General features: G+C 46.7%; 1 protein-coding gene across 11 annotated transcripts in view; it reads right to left on the reverse strand.

The window, feature by feature from the left end:
• MINK1 (misshapen like kinase 1) overlaps window positions 1-14,591 on the reverse strand; it is a 62,151-nt gene extending 47,560 nt beyond the window's left edge. For 10 of the 11 annotated variants that reach the window (XM_079798114.1, XM_079798113.1, XM_079798110.1 and 7 more), the window contains exon 1: window positions 14,316-14,590. In XM_079798114.1, coding sequence (XP_079654240.1) covers window positions 14,316-14,372 — 57 coding nt within the window. In that variant the 5' untranslated portion in view covers window positions 14,373-14,590. Of the gene's footprint in view, window positions 1-14,315 lie in introns of all 11 variants that reach the window. The other variant, XM_079798106.1, reaches the window with a different exon arrangement.
• Between the last annotated feature and the right edge of the window lie 6,449 nt (window positions 14,592-21,040).

Genomic DNA, 21,040 nt, shown 5'->3' on the forward strand with positions numbered 1-21,040 from the left:
TAAATCTCCAGGCAAGGCCTGGTGAGGAGCCCAGAGGCCCTAGCCACCCACCCAGGAATCTGTGCCTTTTGCCAAAGCACTTTGTACATTTTTGTGCGAATGTCCTGTCTTACACATCAGAACAAAGCAATGTATCCCCATCAGAACGTTCCCAAGGGTGAGGCACAGGTCCCACCCCCACCCCACCCCCACCCCACCCCCACGCTCAGTGCTTCCTCTGGGTGGGTCCAGAGAGCCTTGACACAAAAGTGTAAGCAGGGCCAGAGTGATTGCCTAGCTACTGCAGGAAATTCCTGACTCAGGGGGCAGGACAAACAGGAGTTTCAGGTTCAGGTATTAGATTTTAAAGTTGCTCTTTCTTCCAATCAAGCTGGAAGACTTTCAGGAGATGGTAGAAGGCTCTAGGGCAGAGAAAGGGAGGTCAGGCTCATGGAATTCTATGCCCACACCTGGGGGCTCAGTGACTCACCCACCCACAGCCATTAAGACAGAACTCAATAGACTGGGTGGTTTTCTCTTTCCCAAACAAAACACAGGAGGAGAGAAATATTAACAGAACCCCAGGAGACACCCTTTCTGGGTGCGTTCTTTCTAAGAGAAATCAGGCAGCTACCACCTATCTAATGAGCACTTACCAGACCTATGCTTGTATTTAACCCTAGCAACAGCTCTACTGGTGGTTCTTGTTATCCTCATTTGACAAGTGATGAAAATGAGGCATATGGGGTAGTAATGACTTTGTCAAAGCCTGTCTACAAGGGCTATGCTTTTGGGGAGAGTGATGATGGGGAAAGGTCCCACCTTTCTGGCCCCTCCCTATCTTTAAAACCCGAGTAAAAATTCCCTTTCTTACAGGGTCAATCCTCACCTAGCCTGACTGCTCTCCACTCAGCACTGAGAGACTCAGGAAACAGTCTCTAGAGTGCACATATTCTGAGATTCATGCTTCAAACAGTCCTTTAGATCTTTTTCTTGTGTCCTTCCCAGATGCCCAGCCACATACCCCAACTTTATCCCCACCCTGAGATCTTTCTTTAAAAATACATATTTTTTTTATTGATTTCAGGGAGGAAGGGAGAGGAAGGAGAGATAGAAACATCAATGATGAGAGAGAACCATTGATCGGCTGCCTCCTGCATGCCCCCTACTGGGAATCGAGACTGCAACCCAGGCATGTGCTCTTGACAGGAATCAAACCCGGGACCCTTCAGTCTGCAGGCTGACCCTGTATCCACCCAGCCAAACTGGCTAGGTTCACCCTGAAATCTTTACACAGCAGGTGCTTCTGTTTCCCAGACCAGCTCACACATCATCCACAGTTACCCAACTCTGGCCAACCTCCTCCAATATCGTTTTTCTCAGCTCCTCCTTTGCCCAGCTTCACACACACACAATCACCAACCCATGAGTTTCCTTTCCTTACATAGTCTACATTGCAAATCATGTACCGGACATTCAGATGTTTAAGTCAGTGTTGTGAACATAACAAGCATTCAAAGATTTTTAGGACGGGGAGGAAGGGAAGAAGGCAGGAGTGGACTCCTGGGTCTAGAAAAACCTTAAGTTTCATCTGGTCCAGTAGCTCTGGAAGGAAAATGCATCGGATTACCTGGAACAACACACACACCCAGCCCCACCCTGAATGAATGAATCACACCTCCGAGGGCAGGGCCTGAGTATATGTAGGTTAAAAAGGTACCCCCGTGATTCTGATTCAGCCTGTGACTAAAAGCCACTGTTCTCATCCCCTTCTTTTGCTAGTGAGGAAACCATCCTAGAGAAAGCACTCTCATCCTGTAAACTAGAGATGGGACTGAAGCTGGAATCAGGTCTCCCAGCTTCTAATGCCAGGCTCACTCCAAGTATCACATTGCCTGAGCTCCAACAGCCTCTACAGTCAGTAGGCCTCCAGCTAGGAACTCTCTGGAGACTGTCAATTTTACCCAGTCTGAGGGACTTAGGACAGGGCAGGGGATCTGGGAAGTATCTGGGCATTCATCATTGACTTGTGAAACACACCTCATCTGTGCAGAATGACCTTGGACCCCAGGCTGACCAAACATGGGAGCCCTTTGTTCCGGGTGGGGACTGGGCAATACAGCGGAGTGGTTAAGCACAAGAGTATTGGAAGTCAGACCTAACTAGCTCTGAGACCTGACCTACTGCGGGCACCTTAAAGATGTAAGATGGGCCCAGCATGTGTGGTTCAATGGTTGAGCATCGGCCTATGAACCAGGAGGTCAGGGTTCAATTCCCGGTCAGGGCACATGCCCAGGTTGCAGGCTTGATCCCAAGTGTGGGGCGTACAGGAGGCAGCCAATCAATGAATCTCTCTCATCATTCATGTCCCTCTCCCTCCCCCCTCTCTTCCTCTCTGAATTCAATAAAAAATATATATATTTTGGGGAAAATGTAAGATAGGCCCAGCTGGAGTGGCTCAGTGGATTGTGAGTGTTGTCCCATGTACCAAGAGGTCACAGTTCAACTCCCAGTCAGGGCACATGCCCAGTCGTGGGCTCAATCCCTAGAGAGGGCGTGCAGGAGGCAGCAGATCGATGTTTCTCTCTCATCGATGTTTCTATCTGTCTCTCCCTCTCCCTTCTTCTCTCTCTAAAGAAATCAATAAATTACTTAAAAAAAAATTAAAAAGTAAGATGGCCCATGAATGCTCTGCTTTAAACATAGGCACTTAAATCACTTTTTACTTTTATTTAGTGATAACCATATGCAGTCAGTGAGTAATACCATACTGTAGGATAACACTTACAAAATTCAGTGTTTCTAGGAGTGAGTGAGTGGAACATTTCTTCATTCAAACTTTGAGCACCAAGATTGGGTAAAACAGTCCAAGGAAAACAATCAACCTCAATTCACACACACAATCACTACCTCATAAATACACCTTTGCTTACTTATACTACACTGCAAATCACACATCTGGTATTCAGATGTTTAAGTCAGGGTTGTGAACAGAGTGCCCCACATAGTAGGTACTCAAAGGATTTTTAGGCTCAATCTAAGAGAAAAGCAGGCTTCAGGTTGCAGTGAGAGGATTGTGGCATGAAGGGCCATTCAGTATTGGGCAGACCCTGGAGAAGAAAACACTATGTGTGTGTAACCTCCTCCTGTTGTGCACAGAAGACAGGAAAAAAAGACTATGAGTCCTTAAACTCTTCCTCAGTCCTTGGAATCCAACACAAGAACTGGTGATCTAGGGACACAGCCCTAAACAGTGGGCCCTAAGCTGTCACCCCCAACCTACTAGCTCAAGGCCTCTGTGGCCTGGATTTTGACCTGTAAGGCAGGCTTCTCTACAACACGGGGCTCTCCTGCCTTCCTCTCTTCCTTGAGAGCCAAGCCTGTCTCTCCTTCCTTTTTTCCTCTTTCCCCATGAAGGTCAATGAAAAAACTGTAAATAGTGTGGACAAAGGAATGTGAGGAGGCCAGGCAGGCCAATGAATTGGTCTAAGAAATCTAACTCAATTCTAGGTCATGCTTTGGGTCTGTCCACCAATGTAGACAACACAGAGGGATACAGAGCCTGACCCAGCTCCAAACTGCAGGTTTGAAGGCCCAGAGGGAAACATTAAAGGGGCCTAAAAAGCTACCCATGGTTTCCCCAAAACACATTTAGCTGTAACCGCCTTCTTCTTCCCATAAGAATTTAGGTCTTTTCCATGGCTCATAATCCCACATGAGAGAAGCATCCAAACTCATACTACCTGATATTAAAAACCTACTCCTTGTAATTGATGTCACCCACAGGTAAGCTTTCACAACCTAGAACAGTTCCTAAAAAAATACATGTATACATGTTTGTTGAATAAAGCTTCCAGCCAGAAATATACCACTCAGAGAACCCACTGAGTTCTGCTCTCCTAAATTAGATTAGGAGATACGTAGTGAGAAGTGAAGGGACAGCTTTGTCAACTTGTCCCCATGAGCAGCTCTACTCCCAGCCACTCGCCCACACCCAATGCTCTTTTTCTCCAAAGAATCCACTAGGCAAGTTGCCTTCTACATCTGGTTACTTTTCTGAAATTTGGGTGATGACACCTCTGTATTCAAGGTGACCAGAAAGATGAGACAAAGGTGCTGTCCATCTCAAACACTGTGTGTGCACACCCCTATCTCTGCCTCATACTGCTTAGGCTTTGGGGTTGCCCTGTTTGATTGATTTTTTTGAAAACTCTTTCCTGAGCCACTTAAAATGGAAGACCAAGAACTACATGCTTCAGCCACTTTCTTACAAATGTGCCTTGAAAGAAAGTGGGTGGGTGGTGAAAAGAGAACATGAAAACCTTCTTCCTTACAGTCTGGCTTGGAACAGGCCCATTTTACCTCCTGAGGTGTGCTCGCAGACAAATAAAAGCTGTTAGAAGACATCTATGCCATGCAGAAAAGTAATGCAAAGCCTACATTCCTCTCCCCACCCCAAAAGAAGTAAAAAGTCACTTAGGAACTACTTTCCAATTTCATGAAAGAAAGCGGTCTAGTACTCCACCTAACCTTTCCCTCGTTCATAACAAGTTCACAAGAGGCACTATTGGAAATTTAGGTGGAAAAAAAAACCAAATTTTCAATGTGCTGTCCAGACATTGTAGGGTGGTTAACATCTCTGATCCCCAAATATTAAGTACTGTTAGTGCTCCCAAGACATGTGAAAATTAAACCTCCCCGCCCCCCATTTCTAAACACCCCCTGGAAGGCAGTGCACTGAATAACCTGTACTGTTTTCTGTTGCAGTGCCAAGCACACATAAGGCTCGCTTTGGTGCTGGTAGACTGAATCTAGTGGGAAAGGACAAGTCACAGGAATGTTTTAAATCCCCATCTCTTACCAAGCAAGTAATTACTGGACCCCTACTATGTGCTCAGCATTTTTGTAAGCACTGTGAGAACTCAATGGAAAATACAGATCTTAGTCCCTATACGTAAGGAAGTGATAGGGGGGAAAACACCCATAAAATGCTAAATTGTAAGGTCTGTGAGAAGATGGAGAACACAAACAGTGAGGACTAGCATAGTCAGGAGAGTCTTTGTGGAAAAAGCAGTGGAGGTAACTCTTGATGGAGGTGGAATTTTCTTCACTCAGCCCCTCCTGATCCTCAATCTGTCCCTGCAAGCACCTATACATAGAAAACTCCTCAGCACTGCAAGCCCTTCAGATCACAGCCTCAAATGGTTCCTGGTAGAAGAAGAGGTTGTGAGGAATTTCCCAATTCTTCTTCAGAAGACCAGCTAATGGCAGGCCTTCTTTAAGAAGGCCTTCTCTTCCTAAAGGCAAGGCAGGGGTGCATTCCCTGCCACATGCACTGACTCAGTCAGACTCAGAGTGGAGGGGGTTCCCGGTTGTGATTACAGAAGCTCTCCAAGTCACCTTTGGCCTTGTAAGATTCTCCTGCTGTGGGGACATGCACTTCCTAGATGAGTCTGAGGTCCTAACTACCTCCTCTGTCAAAGGTTTTCTGCCTCCTCCCTTACCAGCCATCACCATTTTTCTTAGGCAGAGAGTCCATTTCCTCCACTCATCTCTCTCCACCCACAGGCTGTGCCATCAAACATTTCTCAGTCTATCCCACTGTCTTCTACTCTGCCACCCCAGATACTGAAGCTGCTCCTGGAGTACGGCTCCTCACCCCTGTTTCATTTCAAACATGCAAAATCAGTAACACTCCCCCTACACACCCCAATCACCCTTTACTTGTACACAATGTAAACGGAGAGTATCATCTATTCATATACATCTAATGTCAGGAAGAATCCCACAGACCACAACTACCAGGCCTACTTGTACTTATTTCTGTGAGACTTACCAACCTTCCAATCCTAGCTACCACTTAGGTTAATGACATTTAGAAATACACAGTAATACACCTACTACATGAGGAGATGACTATGTTCATTAGCTTGACTGTAGCAACCATTTCACCATGTATACCAAAATATGTTGCAGCCCTGGCTGGTGTGCTCAATGGTTAGAGCATCAGCCCACACACCGAAAGGTCACAGGTTTGATTCCTGGGTCAAAGGTACGTACCTGGGTTGCAGGTTCAATCTTCAGCCACGGTCAGGGTGTGTGCAACCAATCAATGTGTTTCTCTCACATCGATGTTTGTCTCTCCCTCCCACCATCCCTCCCACTCTCTTTAAAAATCAATGGTAAAAATATTCTCAGGTGAGGATTAACAAAAACAAAAAAACACACATCATGTTGTATACCCTAAATATATACAATTTTTCTTTTAAAAAAATAAAACAGCCAAAACCAGTTTGGCTCGGTGGATGGAGTATCAGCCTGCAGACTGAGGGGTCCCAGGTTTGATTCCGGTCAAGGGCACGTATTTTGGTTGCGGGCACATCCCCAGTGTGTGTGTGTGTGGGGGGGGGGGGGGTGCAGGAGGCAGCTGATCCATGTTTCTCTCTCATCGATGTTTCTGGCTCTCTATCCCTCTCCCTTCCTCTCTGTAAAAAATCAATAAAATATATTTTTAAAAAAATAAAACTAAAAATAAATAAAACATCTAATATGCCCTTCTCCCTCATAGGCCCTTTCTAGGCAACAAGCACATTCCTTCATCCACCCTCTGCAAAGCAACATGTGAATCCACAAACCCCAGACTCAGAGTTTCTCCCCCTACTAAATAAAAATGAGGGTCATATGAGTCCTATGCTCTTACCCTTTGAAACAAATAAACTTTCCCCCTCCCCTCCCATAGTAAGGCTCAGAAGAAATCCTTTTGAAAATTCCACCCCATTCCTGGCTGGTTTGGCTCAGTGGATAGAGAGTTGGCCTGCGGACTGAAGGGTCTCGGGTTCAATTCCGGTTGAGGGCACATGCCCCGGTTGTGGGCTTGGTCCCCAGTAGGGGGCGTGCAGGAGGTGGCCAATCAATGATTCTCTCTCATCATTGATGTTTCTGTCTCTCTCTCCCTCTCTGAAATAAAAATAAATAAAAAGCATTTAAAAGAAGAAGAAGAAAATCCCACTCCATCCTCAGGCCCCAAGCCCTTGATTTTTGACCAAATATTCCACCCTAAGAACAGCCCCATTCCAGGGTCTCCCATTTCTGGTCATCACCAAACTCCACCTGCTGGTTCACTTCTATCTACTCCTTCTATGGAATACCAGCTTGGTCTTCTTATATGTGATTTACTTCTCTCTCAATCTAATCAACCAAATATTTCTGTCACGTAAAAAGTAAAGGCAATTCTTACTATATGTTTTCATGTCATACTAAAGTTTTCTCCTACAGTCCTTACCATCGTTCACAATTGTATGTGTATGTATTACATATGAATTTTTTTTTAACTAGAGGCCCGGTGCACGAATTCATGCACAGGTGAGGTCCCTCTGCCTGGCCAGCAATCAGGGCCGATCGGGGCCATCTTGCCCAGTCCCAATCGGGGCAGATGGGAGCTGGCCAGTTGGGAGGGACCACAGGAGGGCTCCAGGCCGTGTCAGGCCCATCTCGCCCAGTCCCTATCGGCTGCACTCTAGCAGCAAGCTAATCTACCAGTAGGAGCATCTGCCCCCTGGTGGTCAGTGCATGTCATAGCGACTGGTCGAGCGGTTGACCAAACAGCCCACCGATTGGTCGGACACTTAGCATATTAGGCTTTTATATATATAGATATGTTTTTATTGATTTTAAAGAGAGAGGAATGAAGAGGGAGAAAGAAACATTGATCAAAGAGAGAAACATGGATCTGCTGCCTCCTGCATGCCCCCTACTGGGGATCGAGCCTGCAACCTGGGCATGTGCTCTGACCAGGAATCAAATCAGAGATCTCAGTGAATGGGACAACATTCAACCAACTGAGCCACACCAGGCAGGGCTCATTCATTGATTATTTTATTAATGTCTCTCCTACTACCTACACTGTAGGAAAACCAATGATGGTTTTGACACTATCCTTTATGCCTAGTTTTAGATCTTTCCTCAGACAGGATAGGAAATCCTTCCCACAGTTAGCAAGTACATCCTCAGGCTATCTGGCCACTGGACAAAATCTCCAGAGGTTCCTTGAGTCACCGCAATTCCATCCCTTTCTTCTCTCCTTCCTCTACCATTCCCTACCCTTATAAAGCACCTCAAGTACCTTTTCAATTACTCTCTGGAGGAGCTTCCTGTAGATAGGAAAATCCCAGATTCAAGTCAAGGACTGGTTGGTTGGGAAAAGAATGGCAGGAAGAACAGGAGAGAGGAGACAATGAATGTTGGCTGTGGACAGGGTCCAATTCTTCTACCAAGTGATGTTTTTGTGTCTTTCTGTATTATGTGGGCATTCAAGAAATGCTTTGAGAGTTGACTTATTAACCTGATTACTTTTGTTCTATTTCTTAAACCTAGGAAAGAAAAGATTGAGAGAGTTGGCGGGTATAAAGTGTTTGTTGAGGGAGAGAAAAGACTGGATTTCAAGATGACTGAGGATAACAGAAAATGAGTATAATTCATGGAAAACAAATTTAACAAGAAATTCCTCCAATGTTCTTAGGCATTGAGGAAAGCAATAACAGATCAGAAAAGGGGAGCCTGAACTTACAAAGGCATTTCTTTTTAAATTTTTATTTATTGATTTTTTTAGAGAGGAAGGGAAGGAGAGAGAGAAAAAAACATTGATCTGTTGTTCCACCTACCCATGCATTCATTGGTTGAGTCGTTTATGTTCCTCAACCGTGGATCAAACCCAAAACCTTGGCATATTGGGTTGACGCTCTAACCAATTGAGCTACCTGGCCAGGGCACAAAGGCATTTCTTTCTTTTTTTTTTTTTTTTTTAAATATTTTATTGATTTTTATTTTTTTATTTTTTACAGAGAGGAAGAGAGAGAGATAGAGAGTTAGAAACATTGATGAGAGAGAAACATGGATCAGCTACCTCCTGCACACTCCCTACTGGGGATGTGCCCGCAACCAAGGCACATGCCCTTGACTGGAATCGAACCTGTGACCCTTCAGTCCGCAGGCTGACGGTCTATCCACTGAGCCAAACCGGTCAGGGCACAAAGGCATTTCTTAAGTGGATGCTCCCAGAGCTCTGATTAAATAACTCTGTACAGTACTGAGTACAATATTACATCCTTCCCATAGTACCGAGAGCCTGATTCTCAATACAGCAGACTGACAATGATTGGTGACTGACTGATGCAAGAAAGGATATTATTAACTTTCTCTGGCACAACTTTGGAGACAGAATGATTAGTCAGACAGACTCTCAGATGGCTTCTGGAGATGCTCCTCAGTCCCAGAACTGTTTTATATTTCTGGGTTGAGAGGTTACCACATTCCTTATTTATAGAACTATGCGAAAGGTGCAAGCTTGTAACGAGTGGTTACACACTTTCAACCATCTTGTCCCCAAAATGACAATTGAGGACACTCTTCCTATCCAAGCTGTGTGAGTTATCCTGTCTTCTTTTTCTTTTTAAAAAATATGGAACGCTTCATGAATTTGCGTGTCATCCTTGCACAGGGGCCACGCTAACCTTCTCTGTATCATTCCAATTTTAGTATGTACACCGCCGAAGCGAGCACTGGTTACCCCGTGTTAGGCACACAGTTCAAAGCTGCAAGGAATGGAGGAGGCTAAGTCTGAAACCAGGATTCCACACAGCATAGCGTCAACTGAGCTCCTGGGGCAAGCTTGAGAGAGTGGATCCGCTGGCTCTCTTGCGAACCCTCCTACTACTATCTTAACTGTCAAAACCTCACTTTTGCAAAGACCTTCCCCTCCATGTATCACTAAGGACTATGGCAATCTGTCCTATCCCACCGCATCAAGGGTGGTGGTGTCTCTGCCCTCATTTGGGGGAATGGCTGAACATTATCTTCCTTCCTTCATTTTGCCAAAACAGCATTTCACTTCATTCCAAATGCCACGAGCTCCCCAAACAGCCCCACTCCCCATGTACAGTTCTCTAAGAAAAAAGTCACTATCTAACACCATTTCTTCTGCAGCAGGAGGTCAGCCTTCCCATTCCCCGGCCTGAGGCATCTGTCATCAACATTTGGACAGCCAGCACATCAGAACACAGGAGCAGTCCCACGTTGCTCAGCAGCCTAGAAATGCATGCCCAGAACTGCCAGCTTTCCAAGTGGTGCTGGCTCTACAGTCTCATGAAGAGACAAGGAGGGGGAAGAGACTTCTCCAAAGAACAGACACAACAACACAAAATCATCGGAAAAGAACATCTCTGTCAGCAATACTACCTAGCAACAAGTCTCTCTTGACTGCGCTCCATGATATTATTTCAATACAGCAACACTGTACTTAGCTCCCTAGTTTCAAGGAACACTGCAGTCTAAAACTTCCAGCTGGTCGGACAGTAAAGAGAAGCTGTTTGATTTATGAAGTGGGTCAACCAAAAGGAGCGATGCACAGGAAAGAGGCCAGCCTGGGGTCTGCTCCCTCCTGGTCCCATCCACTTCCACTGATACTTGCCCTCTGTGAGAAGCCAAGAGTTCCAAGTCAGAAGACTCTTCTGGAATATAACCAAGCTTGGACACAAAAAAGGTTTGAAACAAGAGGCCCAAATTTTCTCTTGAATGATCCTAACTTTACTTCACGAGCATTGCTCAGATAGAAGTTTCCAGAACCCTCTTTACCACCAGACAAGGTCTGATTTCAAAACAACTCAGAAAAGATATATTCTTAATTGTGCGCATATAAACGAGCGGCAGGAGGAAGCCTAATAAGCATGACATTTGTTGAATCCTTTCTCTAAGCAAGCATTGTGCTAAGAGCTTTCACTTATTATAACATGCATTTATTCAACAACCTTTTGAGCCCCCTTTATGCGCAAAACACTGTTACAGGCGCTCGGGATGCAAAAATGAACAACAGTCACAATACTAGCTTTCACTGTGTTTACATTTCAGTCAGGGTTGATGAAAATATATATGTCAGCAGGTGATATATACTATGAAGTAAAAATAAAGCAGACTAAGGGAATGTTATATAAAATTTTATGTAAATATTAAGCAGGGGAGGGAGTGCTATCTTAAATACAGTTGCCCTAGAAGGCTTCTCTGATTGCCATTTGATAACAATTAACAACAATAAAAGCTAGTATATGGTCACTATGTGCCAGGTATTGGACTAAGTAGTTAGCATACAGAATTTCATTAACCCTCAGCAACTGAGTCCAGTACTAGTATACGTTCCTCTTCTATACAAATGAGGAAACAGAGCCTTAGAGAGGTTAAGGCGCTTTGCAGAATCTGTAGCAAGTAAGGGAAGGAGGAGGAGCAAGGCCAAGGTTTCAGTGAAAAAGCCAGGACTTGAACTTAGGAATACAACCCCATACTACTGTGCTGATGGGTGAAATAGAGCCTCAAAGAGGTCAAGGGTGCCTGTGATCACAAAGTGGCAGATCCACCTGGCTTCCCCACACATGACTAAGAGATTAGTGCAATTCAATCTTCCCTAGTATCAGACTATTACTCTCATCACCAGCTAAAAATCAAGCCTTATCTTGAAACAAGAGGAGAATGACAATTTGGCCTCTGTAAGACCAGCTACTAAATGCTGAATATGTTCCTCTCCCATCCCCCTCCCCAGGCCCCCAACACAAGATGATGTAAAGGGAAACATCTTTTTTAAAAATATTTTTATTAATTTCAGAGAGGAAGGGAGAGGGCGAGAGAGATAGAAACATCAATGATGAGAGAGAATCATTGATCGGCTGCCTCCTGCACGCCCCACACTAGGGATCGAGCCCGAAAGTCAGGCATGTGCCCTTGACCGGAATCGAACCTGGGACCCTTCAGTCCACAGGCCGACGCTCTATCCACTGAGCCACACCAGCTAGGGCAGTGGTCGGCAAACTCATTAGTCAACAGAGCCAAATATCAACAGTACAACGATTGCAATTTCTTTTGAGAGCCAAATTTTTTAAACTTAAACGTCTTCTAACGCCACTTCTTCAAAATAGACTCGCCCAGGCCGTGGTATTTTGTGGAAGAGCCACACTCAAGGGGCCAAAGAGCTGCACGTGGCTCGCAAGCCACAGTTTGCTGACCAGGGCGCTAGGGCAATGGGAAACATCTTTGCTGTTAATTTTCTAGGTTACCCATTTCTCACTGGAAAACAGACAGGAACAGAGCAAGAGATGACTGAGCTAGTTGCTCCACAGCAGCTCTCTGAGGTGGAGTAGAGGGGACAGGCACTGAGAAACGGTGAGCATCAAGGAGCAAGCAGGCCCTTTCTAGCCCCATTTCAAAGAAAGCACAGCTCCCTCTCAACCCCTGGCTACCAGGGCGGTGGTGGGGGGAGGGGGGTGCTTTATTAAGACGCCTGAGGCAGGCAAGACAGAAGCACTTGGGAGCAGATCAGCGGCCTCTCTGGAAGGAGAGAGGAGAGTAAGGCAGGAGGCAACTGAGGAAGGAGGCAAACACTGCTTCTAGCAGAAAAGTCCAGAAAGGAAATACCACATCCAAGGTCAAAGGGTGTTTGCAGAATTGCTGGAAATCCCAGGCTGAGGATCCAGGCCAAACTAGCAGAGGAGGCTAAAGGAAAACAGAAGCCCAAGCAGAGTCCCACAAGGTTTAAATCAAAGGTCATGGTTTGAACTCACCCCTTTTTTATTGTAATTTAGTCACCACAGCCACAGAACCTGGAGCCAGAGTTAATTAACAACTAAAGTGGGAAGGGAAGAAGGGAAAGTGGGGACTCCTCCCAGAGAGGAGCAAATCAAGGGGAGCCTGAATTATCATCTTATACCCTAACTGGCTTAACTTGAGAATCAAAGTTTAAACTGACCTTAAAAATCTCCCTGCTAAAGCCTTCAGACACTCTCCCCACCAATACACACACAGAAATTCGATGCTTAGTCTCTCCCTCCTCGGCAACTTATCACCTTATCTCCAGCAAGTCAGGTCTCCTAGCCCAACATTGCACCAAACAAATTATGACCTGAATGGCAAGGAAAATCTATGTCACCTAGAGAAACCCAATTAACAATATGACTCTGTTCTCTTCAATTCCCCTCTCCCCTCCAGTCATATCCGGGGCACCTGTGTGGCTGACCGCCTTTTCTCGGATACTGGCCGTGTTCCCTGGCGAACTCCTAAGCCAGAAGACAATGTCAACGGCCTCCAGAGAAGCTAACCCAGAGAGGGGAAATCCTCCTCTCCCCACATCTTGGCCTGATGAAAAGCTCGAAGGACACAGGACAAAAACACCACCTGGGTGACAGTCTGGAGCGTTCACCTTGAAATCACTAAATTGCCCCTTAAGTCAGAGCTCCTCGTTGAAGAAAGAAAAAGCACACAAGTGCTCCAGAAAGCTCCCATAGGAGGGCATGCAAGCGCCCCAGGCGGAACAATAAATAGGTATTTCCAAGAAATTCCTGCTGCGGTAGTTTCTTCTCATCCCTTTTCAAATTAGCCCCTCCCTTGAGAGGTCTTCGTGACCCCCCCCCCCCCCCCGCATCCCTCAAGCAGGTTTTCCACGTAACATACAGCATGGGTTTTGTGTGTGTACATGCATCAACATCCTCTTCCCAACCCATGCTGGAGTTTCTGAAGAGAATCCATGCGTCCCCTCCTCCACCAATGCACTTGTCTTTCCTCCCAGCCCCACACGGCTGCAGAGTTGGTAATGTAATATTCAGGGACCCTGAGACCGGAAATGCCTGGTTCTAGACTGCTGCACTCGAAACACCAGAGAAGGGCTGGGGAGAGCTGAACGGGGGGGATGAGGACGCCGGTAGGCGGTGTGGGGTGGAGTTGGGAGGCTGAAATTCCGACCAGAGAGAGATGCAATTCAGGGGTGGCCGAGGAGGATAAAGAAAGGGTGATGAGAGGGAGGCTTGTCAAGACAGTTGCAAAGTCAACATTCGAGAAACCCAGAAAAAGGAGGGGGAGGAAATCCTTGCCCTAAGTAAGGGCAAGGATTGAAAGAGGCTCAAGGGGGGGGGGGGGGGGAGCAGCCAGGGAGGGGCACCATAATAGAGATTCTGCAGGTGATGGAGCTTAAGTTTAGAGGGACTAGAGGGTGACCATCCGACACCTCGAAGGCAGAGAGCCCGGAACCTTAGCAAAGGTAGAGGTGGCAGGGAAGTGTGGGGGCGGGGCCCCACAGGGTGGGGACCGAACTGGTGGCTCCCCAGAATCTGCAGCAAGTGGAGAGGGAAGAGCAGAGGGCGGGGGCCCAGCCCCGGTGGGCGCCCGGGAAGGAGCGGGGGTCGCCGAGGGGGCCCGGGCGGGCTGCCGGAGAGGGCCTCCGGGGAGCACGTGAGGCGAGCGGCCAACCCGCTCCCCTGCGGCGGGGACGGGAACCCGGGCGAAGCTGGGGGGGACGGCGCGCTCACCCGCAGGGCGGACAGGTCGATGTCGTCCAGGCTGCGGGCGGGGGCTGGGTCGCCCATGGCCTCCGCGGCGAATGGGGCCCCGGAGCCGCTCACGCTCCTGCTCGGCTATTCCGCTGCCGCCGTCGCCACTTCTCCCCCATCGGGGGATCCTGGGGGCGGACACCACCAGCGAAGGGGAGGGCCGGCGGGAGGACCGACCCACGGGCTGACAGGAGCCTCCGTCCGGGAGCCTGCAACCCGAGCCGGCCGACTCTGCTGCGCAGGCGCGCAGTGGCGGCGCGCCGGGAGGGTGGACGAGAGAACGTGACGCGAGCGCGCCGGGTCCCCCTCCCCCTAGGCGCCGGCACCTGCGCGCAAGCGCAGAGGAGGTAGAGAAAGGCGCGCGTGAGGACCGAGCGACCGCGCGAGCCGGGCGTGAAAGAAGTGGGCGGCGGCCGAGGCGGCCGCGCACCACCAGCTGCCGCGCGTGCGCACACGTGTTTCCTTCCCTTCCCCTATTTTTTGCCCTTTCTCTCCCCCACTTTCTTCTTAGCTCTCCTTTGACGCCTTTCCTTCCCCTTTTCCTTCCCCTCCTCTTTCGCGTGCTCAGCTGACAGTCAAGCCGCCCACCCCTCTCTCTGCCGAGGAAGGGGGAAGACACAACCCCCTCTCTTACTAAGGGGGTTGTTATGGTAACTCCCCACGCGAGGGTTGGGTGGCCTCTAGGTAGGACGGGCTGTCCACCCACCTAATTGCCATGGCAACGGTGGAGCCGCCGAGGGAGGGGCCTCTCAGTGAGAACTTGACTGGAGAAACCACCAGGGAGTTGGGGAGTACAGTGGGTGGGACGAGGTGCCTCAGGAATGCCCTTTATCCCCTTCCCTAGCTGGAGAGGGCTGTGGAGGAGGGGATCTCAGATCTCAAGATAGGTACTCTTGCCGCAGACCGTAATTTCTGAACCTCTTGTTCTGCACAAAGGAACTGTTTTCAACAATTATGCCTTGCCTGATCGCTGGAGCCACGTGTAGGGGAAAGCGTGGCAAGGAGAGGCAGAGGGGAGGAGGAAGAATCTGTCCAACCCCTTCACATCTTGCTCGGGTCCCCTTAGGTCCAGGCATGCTGGCAGAGCACCCCCAGCTGCTGGCCTCACTGGAGGCCCGGTTAACTCCATGTAAAGAACAAGGAGTCGTGTTCTGCCATGGACATGCTGTGTGACCTTGAGCAAGTCGCTTTGTCTCTCTGGACATTTCTTTCACTGTGATGTTGAGGGAGAAGGCGGATCCCCCAGTTCACTTCCAGAAACAATCCTATCTCTGAGAGACCCCACCACCCGCCTTAATGTAAACACCGTTTTGGTAGAGTTTGAATAATGAAGAGTCCTTGGGAAGGGGCTAACACCCTCCTTTCTGCGCCCTTCTCTTGAGTACTTTCAGGTGCACGTCCAGGCTTGCTCCTCTGCCCTCCGATTTACCTTGACATTGTCTTTGTGCAAGCCACACACCTTACTTCCCTCCGTTACTCTTCTCAGGCTCCTACTTGGTCTCCCTGTCCAACCCCCTTAAATCACTTCTCCAAATCCTTAGTGATTTTTCTAAAACTCAAATCTGGTGTCACTCTCCTATTTAAGACCCTTCACTGGCTCCCCACAGTCTTTTTTAAAAAATACGTTTTTATTGACTTCAGAGAGAGGAAGGAAAAAGGAGAGATAGAAACATCAACGATAAGAAAATCGTCGTTGGGCCGAAACCGGTTTGGCTCAGTGGATAGAGCGTCAGCCTGCGGACTCAAGGGTCCCAGGTTCGATTCCGGTCAAGGGCATGTACCTTGGTTGCGGGCACATCCCCAGTAGGGGGTGTGCAAGAGGCAGCTGATCAATGTTTCTAACTCTCTATCCCTCTCTCTTCCTCTCTGTAAAAAATCAATAAAATATATTAAAAAAAAAAAAAAAAAAAAAGAAAATCGTCGTTGGCTGCTTCCTGCACACACACACACACCCCACATGGGGATGGAGCCCTCAACCCCAGCATGTACCCTGACTGGGAATCAAACTATGACCTCCTGATTCACAGGTTCATGCTCAACCACTGAGCCACACCAGCTGAGCACCCCCACCTTCTATTGAGTAAAGTCTAAAGTTTGGCATCAAAGACCCTTCAAGATTCCGCCTGCTTCTCCTGCCTTGTTTTTCATTATTCCACCATTCAACTCTACGTATTCCAGCCATGCTAAAACCACAGAGTTCAGCAGACCCCCCTCCAGCCTTTGCACTGCTGCTGTCCGCCCTGGAACGTTCTAACCATGCCCATTGCCCTTGGTTTTGTGCTACATACATGTTTTGTCCTAAACTTCCTCCATGAAGCCTTCCTTGACTAAGATTGAGTTTTTACCTGGCTTAAAACCATGGTAACGCCGAAACCGGTTTGGCTCAGTGGATAGAGCGTCGGCCTGCGGACTCAAGGGTCCCAGGTTCGATTCCGGTCAAGGGCATGTACCTTGGTTGCGGGCACATCCCCAGTGGGGGGTGTGCAGGAGGCAGCTGATTGATGCTTCTCTCTCATCGATGTTTCTAACTCTCTATCCCTCTCTCTTCCTCTCTGTAAAAAAATCAATAAAATATATTTTTAAAAAAACACACCATGGTAACATGTAACGCTTTGAATTGTAAATGCCTGTTGAATCTCCTTAAAGGAGGAATTATGTCAGTTGTGTTCAGCACAGGGCCTGGCACCCACGCTTAGAGGTTCAGTAACACGTAAGTGAATGAAGACCTCTGTTGTCTGGGAAGCACAGTGATAGATAGTAATTCAAGGTCAAGACCATTGGGTCATAGGAAAAAACATAGAATTTAAAGTTAGTGCTTTGAACAAGTCATTAAATCTCTGAGGCTCAATTCTATCATCTGTAAAATAGAGATAATAACAGGGAGGGTAATATAAAATAAAATGGTATGTAAAACACTTGGCATATACTAGGTCTTCAATAAACTTACTAATGCCTGACTCATAGGCAGTGTTTAATGAAGAGATGTGGAATCGTTGAATGAGCAAATTAAGATCACAGGGATAGGATAAATGGCCATTTAAACCTCAAGAGACAATTAATCTGGGGGTTAGGAAAGAAGAGGGAAACAAAATTAGTCCAGTGCTGATAATTATCAAAGCCAGAATATGGATTCCCAGATATGTGAGGGTTCATTATCCTATTCCCTATTTTTAGATATACAGGGTTGGCAAAAGTAGGTTTACAATTGTAAGTGAAACAGTTTATTCTTATATTAATTAATTATTGTATTATTATTAACATACTTTTGACCACTCCTGTATATACATATGAAATGTGTCCTTAATAAAAAGTTACAGAAAGCCCTAGCTGGTTTGGCTCAATGGATAGTGTCTACCTGCGGACTGAAAGGTCCCAGGTTCAATTCTGGTTAAAGGCACATGCCTGGGTTGCAGGCACGATCCCCAGTAGGGGGCGTGCAGGAGATGGCCGGTCAATGATTATGTCTCATCATTGATGTTTCCATCTCTCCCTCACCCTTCCTCTCTGAAATCAATAAAAATATATTTAAAAAAAAAAAAAACTTAAAGAGAGACAATGAGGTGGATGAAGGAAGTGCTGGGTCAGGTTTAAGAAAGTTAATATATTAAAAATAAGACAAATTATAGTACCCCTGGGCGATGAATGAACATTTTACACAGGCCCAGTGGCCCTCAGTGTCTTCCACCCACCTTGGGAGGCTGAATTTATTTTCTTCCACCTGGGCTAGAGCAACAATTTTCTTTGTATTTTTAAATATTAATTTTGAGGGAGACAGAGAGAGAAACATCAATTTGTTGTTCCACATATCTATCCACTCATCGGTTGCTTCCTGTATGTGCCCTAACCGGGGAGGGAACCCACAACCGTGGCGTGTGGGGATGATGCTCCAACCAACTGAGCTACCTGGCCAGGGCGGAGCAGCAATTTTCAACTGGTGTGCCCTGGCACACTGGTGTGCTGCAAGAATTAAAACAGGCAGCACCTGACTAGTCAGGGGCACTGACCTCTTTTTTTTTTTGTTTCATCTTTATTGTTGAAAGTATTACAGATATTCCTTTTCTCCCCCCATTGACCTCTTCTAGCCTGCCCCCACCCCCACCCCAGGCCTTCACCACCCTATAGGGGCACTGACCTCTTTTCCCTAGATTGTGGGGGGGAAAAAAAGACAACAGCCAACAGAACAATAGCTGTCTGGTGTGAATGAATAAAAATTATACCTTGGTGAGGATGTGGAGAAAAGGGACCCCTTGTGCACTGCTGGTGGGAGTGCAGGCTGGTGCAGCCACTGAGGAGGAAACAGTATGGAGTTTCCTCAAAAAATGAAAAATGGAACTCCCATTTGACCCAGTAATCCCACTTCTAGGAATATAGTCCAAGAAAACAGAAACACCAATCAGAAAGGATATATGCACCCCTACGTTCATAGCAGCACGATTTACAATAGCTAAGATTTGGAAACAGCCTAAGTGCCCATCAGCAGATGAATGGATTAAAAAACAGTGTTACATCTACACAGTGGAATACTACACTGCTATAAAAAAGAAGGAACTCTTACCATTTGCAGCATCATGGATGGATCTGGAGAGCATTATGGCTAAGCGAAATAAGCCAGTTGGGGAAAGATAAGTATCACATGATCTCACTCATTTGTGGAATATAACGAACAACATAAACTGATTAACAAAAATAGATCCAGAGATATAGAAGCATCAAACAGACCATCCAACCTCAGAGGGAAGGTGGGGTAAGAGATCAGACTTGTATGCATGCATATAAGCATAACCCATGGACACAGACAGTAGGGGGGTGAGGGCATGTGCTGGGGGGTGGGAATGGCCGGGGAGAGGTCAATGGGGGGAAAGGAGACATAGGTAATACTTTAAACAATAAAAAATTTTTAAAAAGAAAAAATATATACTTATTTTTGTCAGATCAGCAAAAATGTATTTTTTGGTGTGCCACAGAATTTTAGTAATTATGTGTGCCATGAGATAAAAAAAGGTTGAAAATTGCTGGTCTCCTTAGAGCCAATTCTTCCAATTCCAAGCTCACTACTCTTTTCCCTGCACTGTGGTGGCCTCCATTCAAGAAACTCCAGGAGAAATGTGGGTGGGGAGCGGGAGGGGGGAGTAGGGCGTTGTGGCAAGATACATCAACAGACTACGTGAAGCAGAAAGCCACGGAGCCCAGCCCCTGGCCCAGCCCCAGGCAGCTGCTGTCTCCACCCACTCCGCAGTTAATGAGGTAATGGTCTCTTAGGGAAAGAGGCACTTAGTGCTGACAATGAGGCTAATTAGCGGGATATCAATTAGTACCAGGGGACCGCTAAATGTGGGAGGGGGTCTCCTGTGTGGAAATGCCTTCTTCAGAGGGAGGACTGGATTGAAAAGATGGGAACAGACAACAGCATTTCCTCTTGCCACATCATTATCCACAGCACACTCCTCACTCTACTCCCTTGTGGTCAATTCTGAGACTGTGGAGTGGGGCTTGCGGGGGGAATGAAGTACAAGAGCCAGGATCTTTGCTCAACTATTTTCTAATTGCAAAATATTTCAAATATATATATATATATATATATATATATATATATATATATATATATATATATATTTGAAATATTATATATATATATATATATATATATATATATATATATATATATATGTATGTATGAATATATGTAATAAAAATTCATACACCCACCACCCAGCTTAAGAAATAAGTCACTGCCTGGCCAGTGTGGCTGTGGTGGAGCATCTATGAACTAGAAGGTCATGCTTTGATTCTCCTCTATGAGGGCACATGCCCAGGTTTCAGACTCAATCCCCAGTAGGAGGCAGCTAATTAGTGATTCTCTCTCATCATTGATGTATCTATGGCTCTCTCCCTCTCCCTTCCTCTCTGAAATCATTAAAAATATATTTTAAAAAATAAGTCACTGATTCACTTGGAGGGCTCTCTGCATAACCATTATCCCTTTTTCTCCACACCTGGGAGATAACCCTTCTCCATCTGTGTGCTATACTCTCTCATAAACTATACCATTTATTTTCTCTCTTCCTTCCTCTGGAGCAGCGACATCCAATAGGACTTTGTACGATGACGGAAAGACCTGCACTGTCCAATATGCTAGCCACTAGCAACAACTGAGCACTTGAAATGTGGCTTGTGCAAGTGATAAACTAAATGTCTAATTATTTCTAATTTTAATTAATTTAAATATAAACAGAAAAAAAGTGGCTCATGGCTACTGTACTGGACAGCGAAGCTTCAGAACATATGTGCCTAAGTGCCCCACAAGGATGAGGGCTTTGTTATGCTCACTTCTGTGAGTCTAGAACTGTGTCAGGGAAATAGCAAGTGCTCAGTAACTAAGTCAACAACCGAATCTTTGCAGCAAGCCAGTTTTGTAAGCATTGTTCCCATTTCCCAGTTGGGATCACTGAGGCCCAGAAGTGATGTGACTTGAGAAGGCACCTTAGTAATAAGTGACCAATCCAGGATTTAGGCCCTGCTCTTCCTGACCTAAAGCCTATACCCTTAACCACTTGGGAAGGGGCGTCCCTGAGCCTCTCCCTGTGCTGTCATTCGAGGAACAGGAGGGAGCTCCTCCAGGCCCTCCTCTGTGCCCCTCCCTCACGTGCAACTGCAACACCAGCTCCACTGTTCTCCAGGTGCCCTGCTTTCCTTCTACCCAGGCA

This window comes from Cnephaeus nilssonii, assembly GCF_951640355.1.
Source record: "Cnephaeus nilssonii genome assembly, chromosome: 19".
Taxonomy (NCBI): Eukaryota; Metazoa; Chordata; class Mammalia; order Chiroptera; family Vespertilionidae; genus Cnephaeus; species Cnephaeus nilssonii.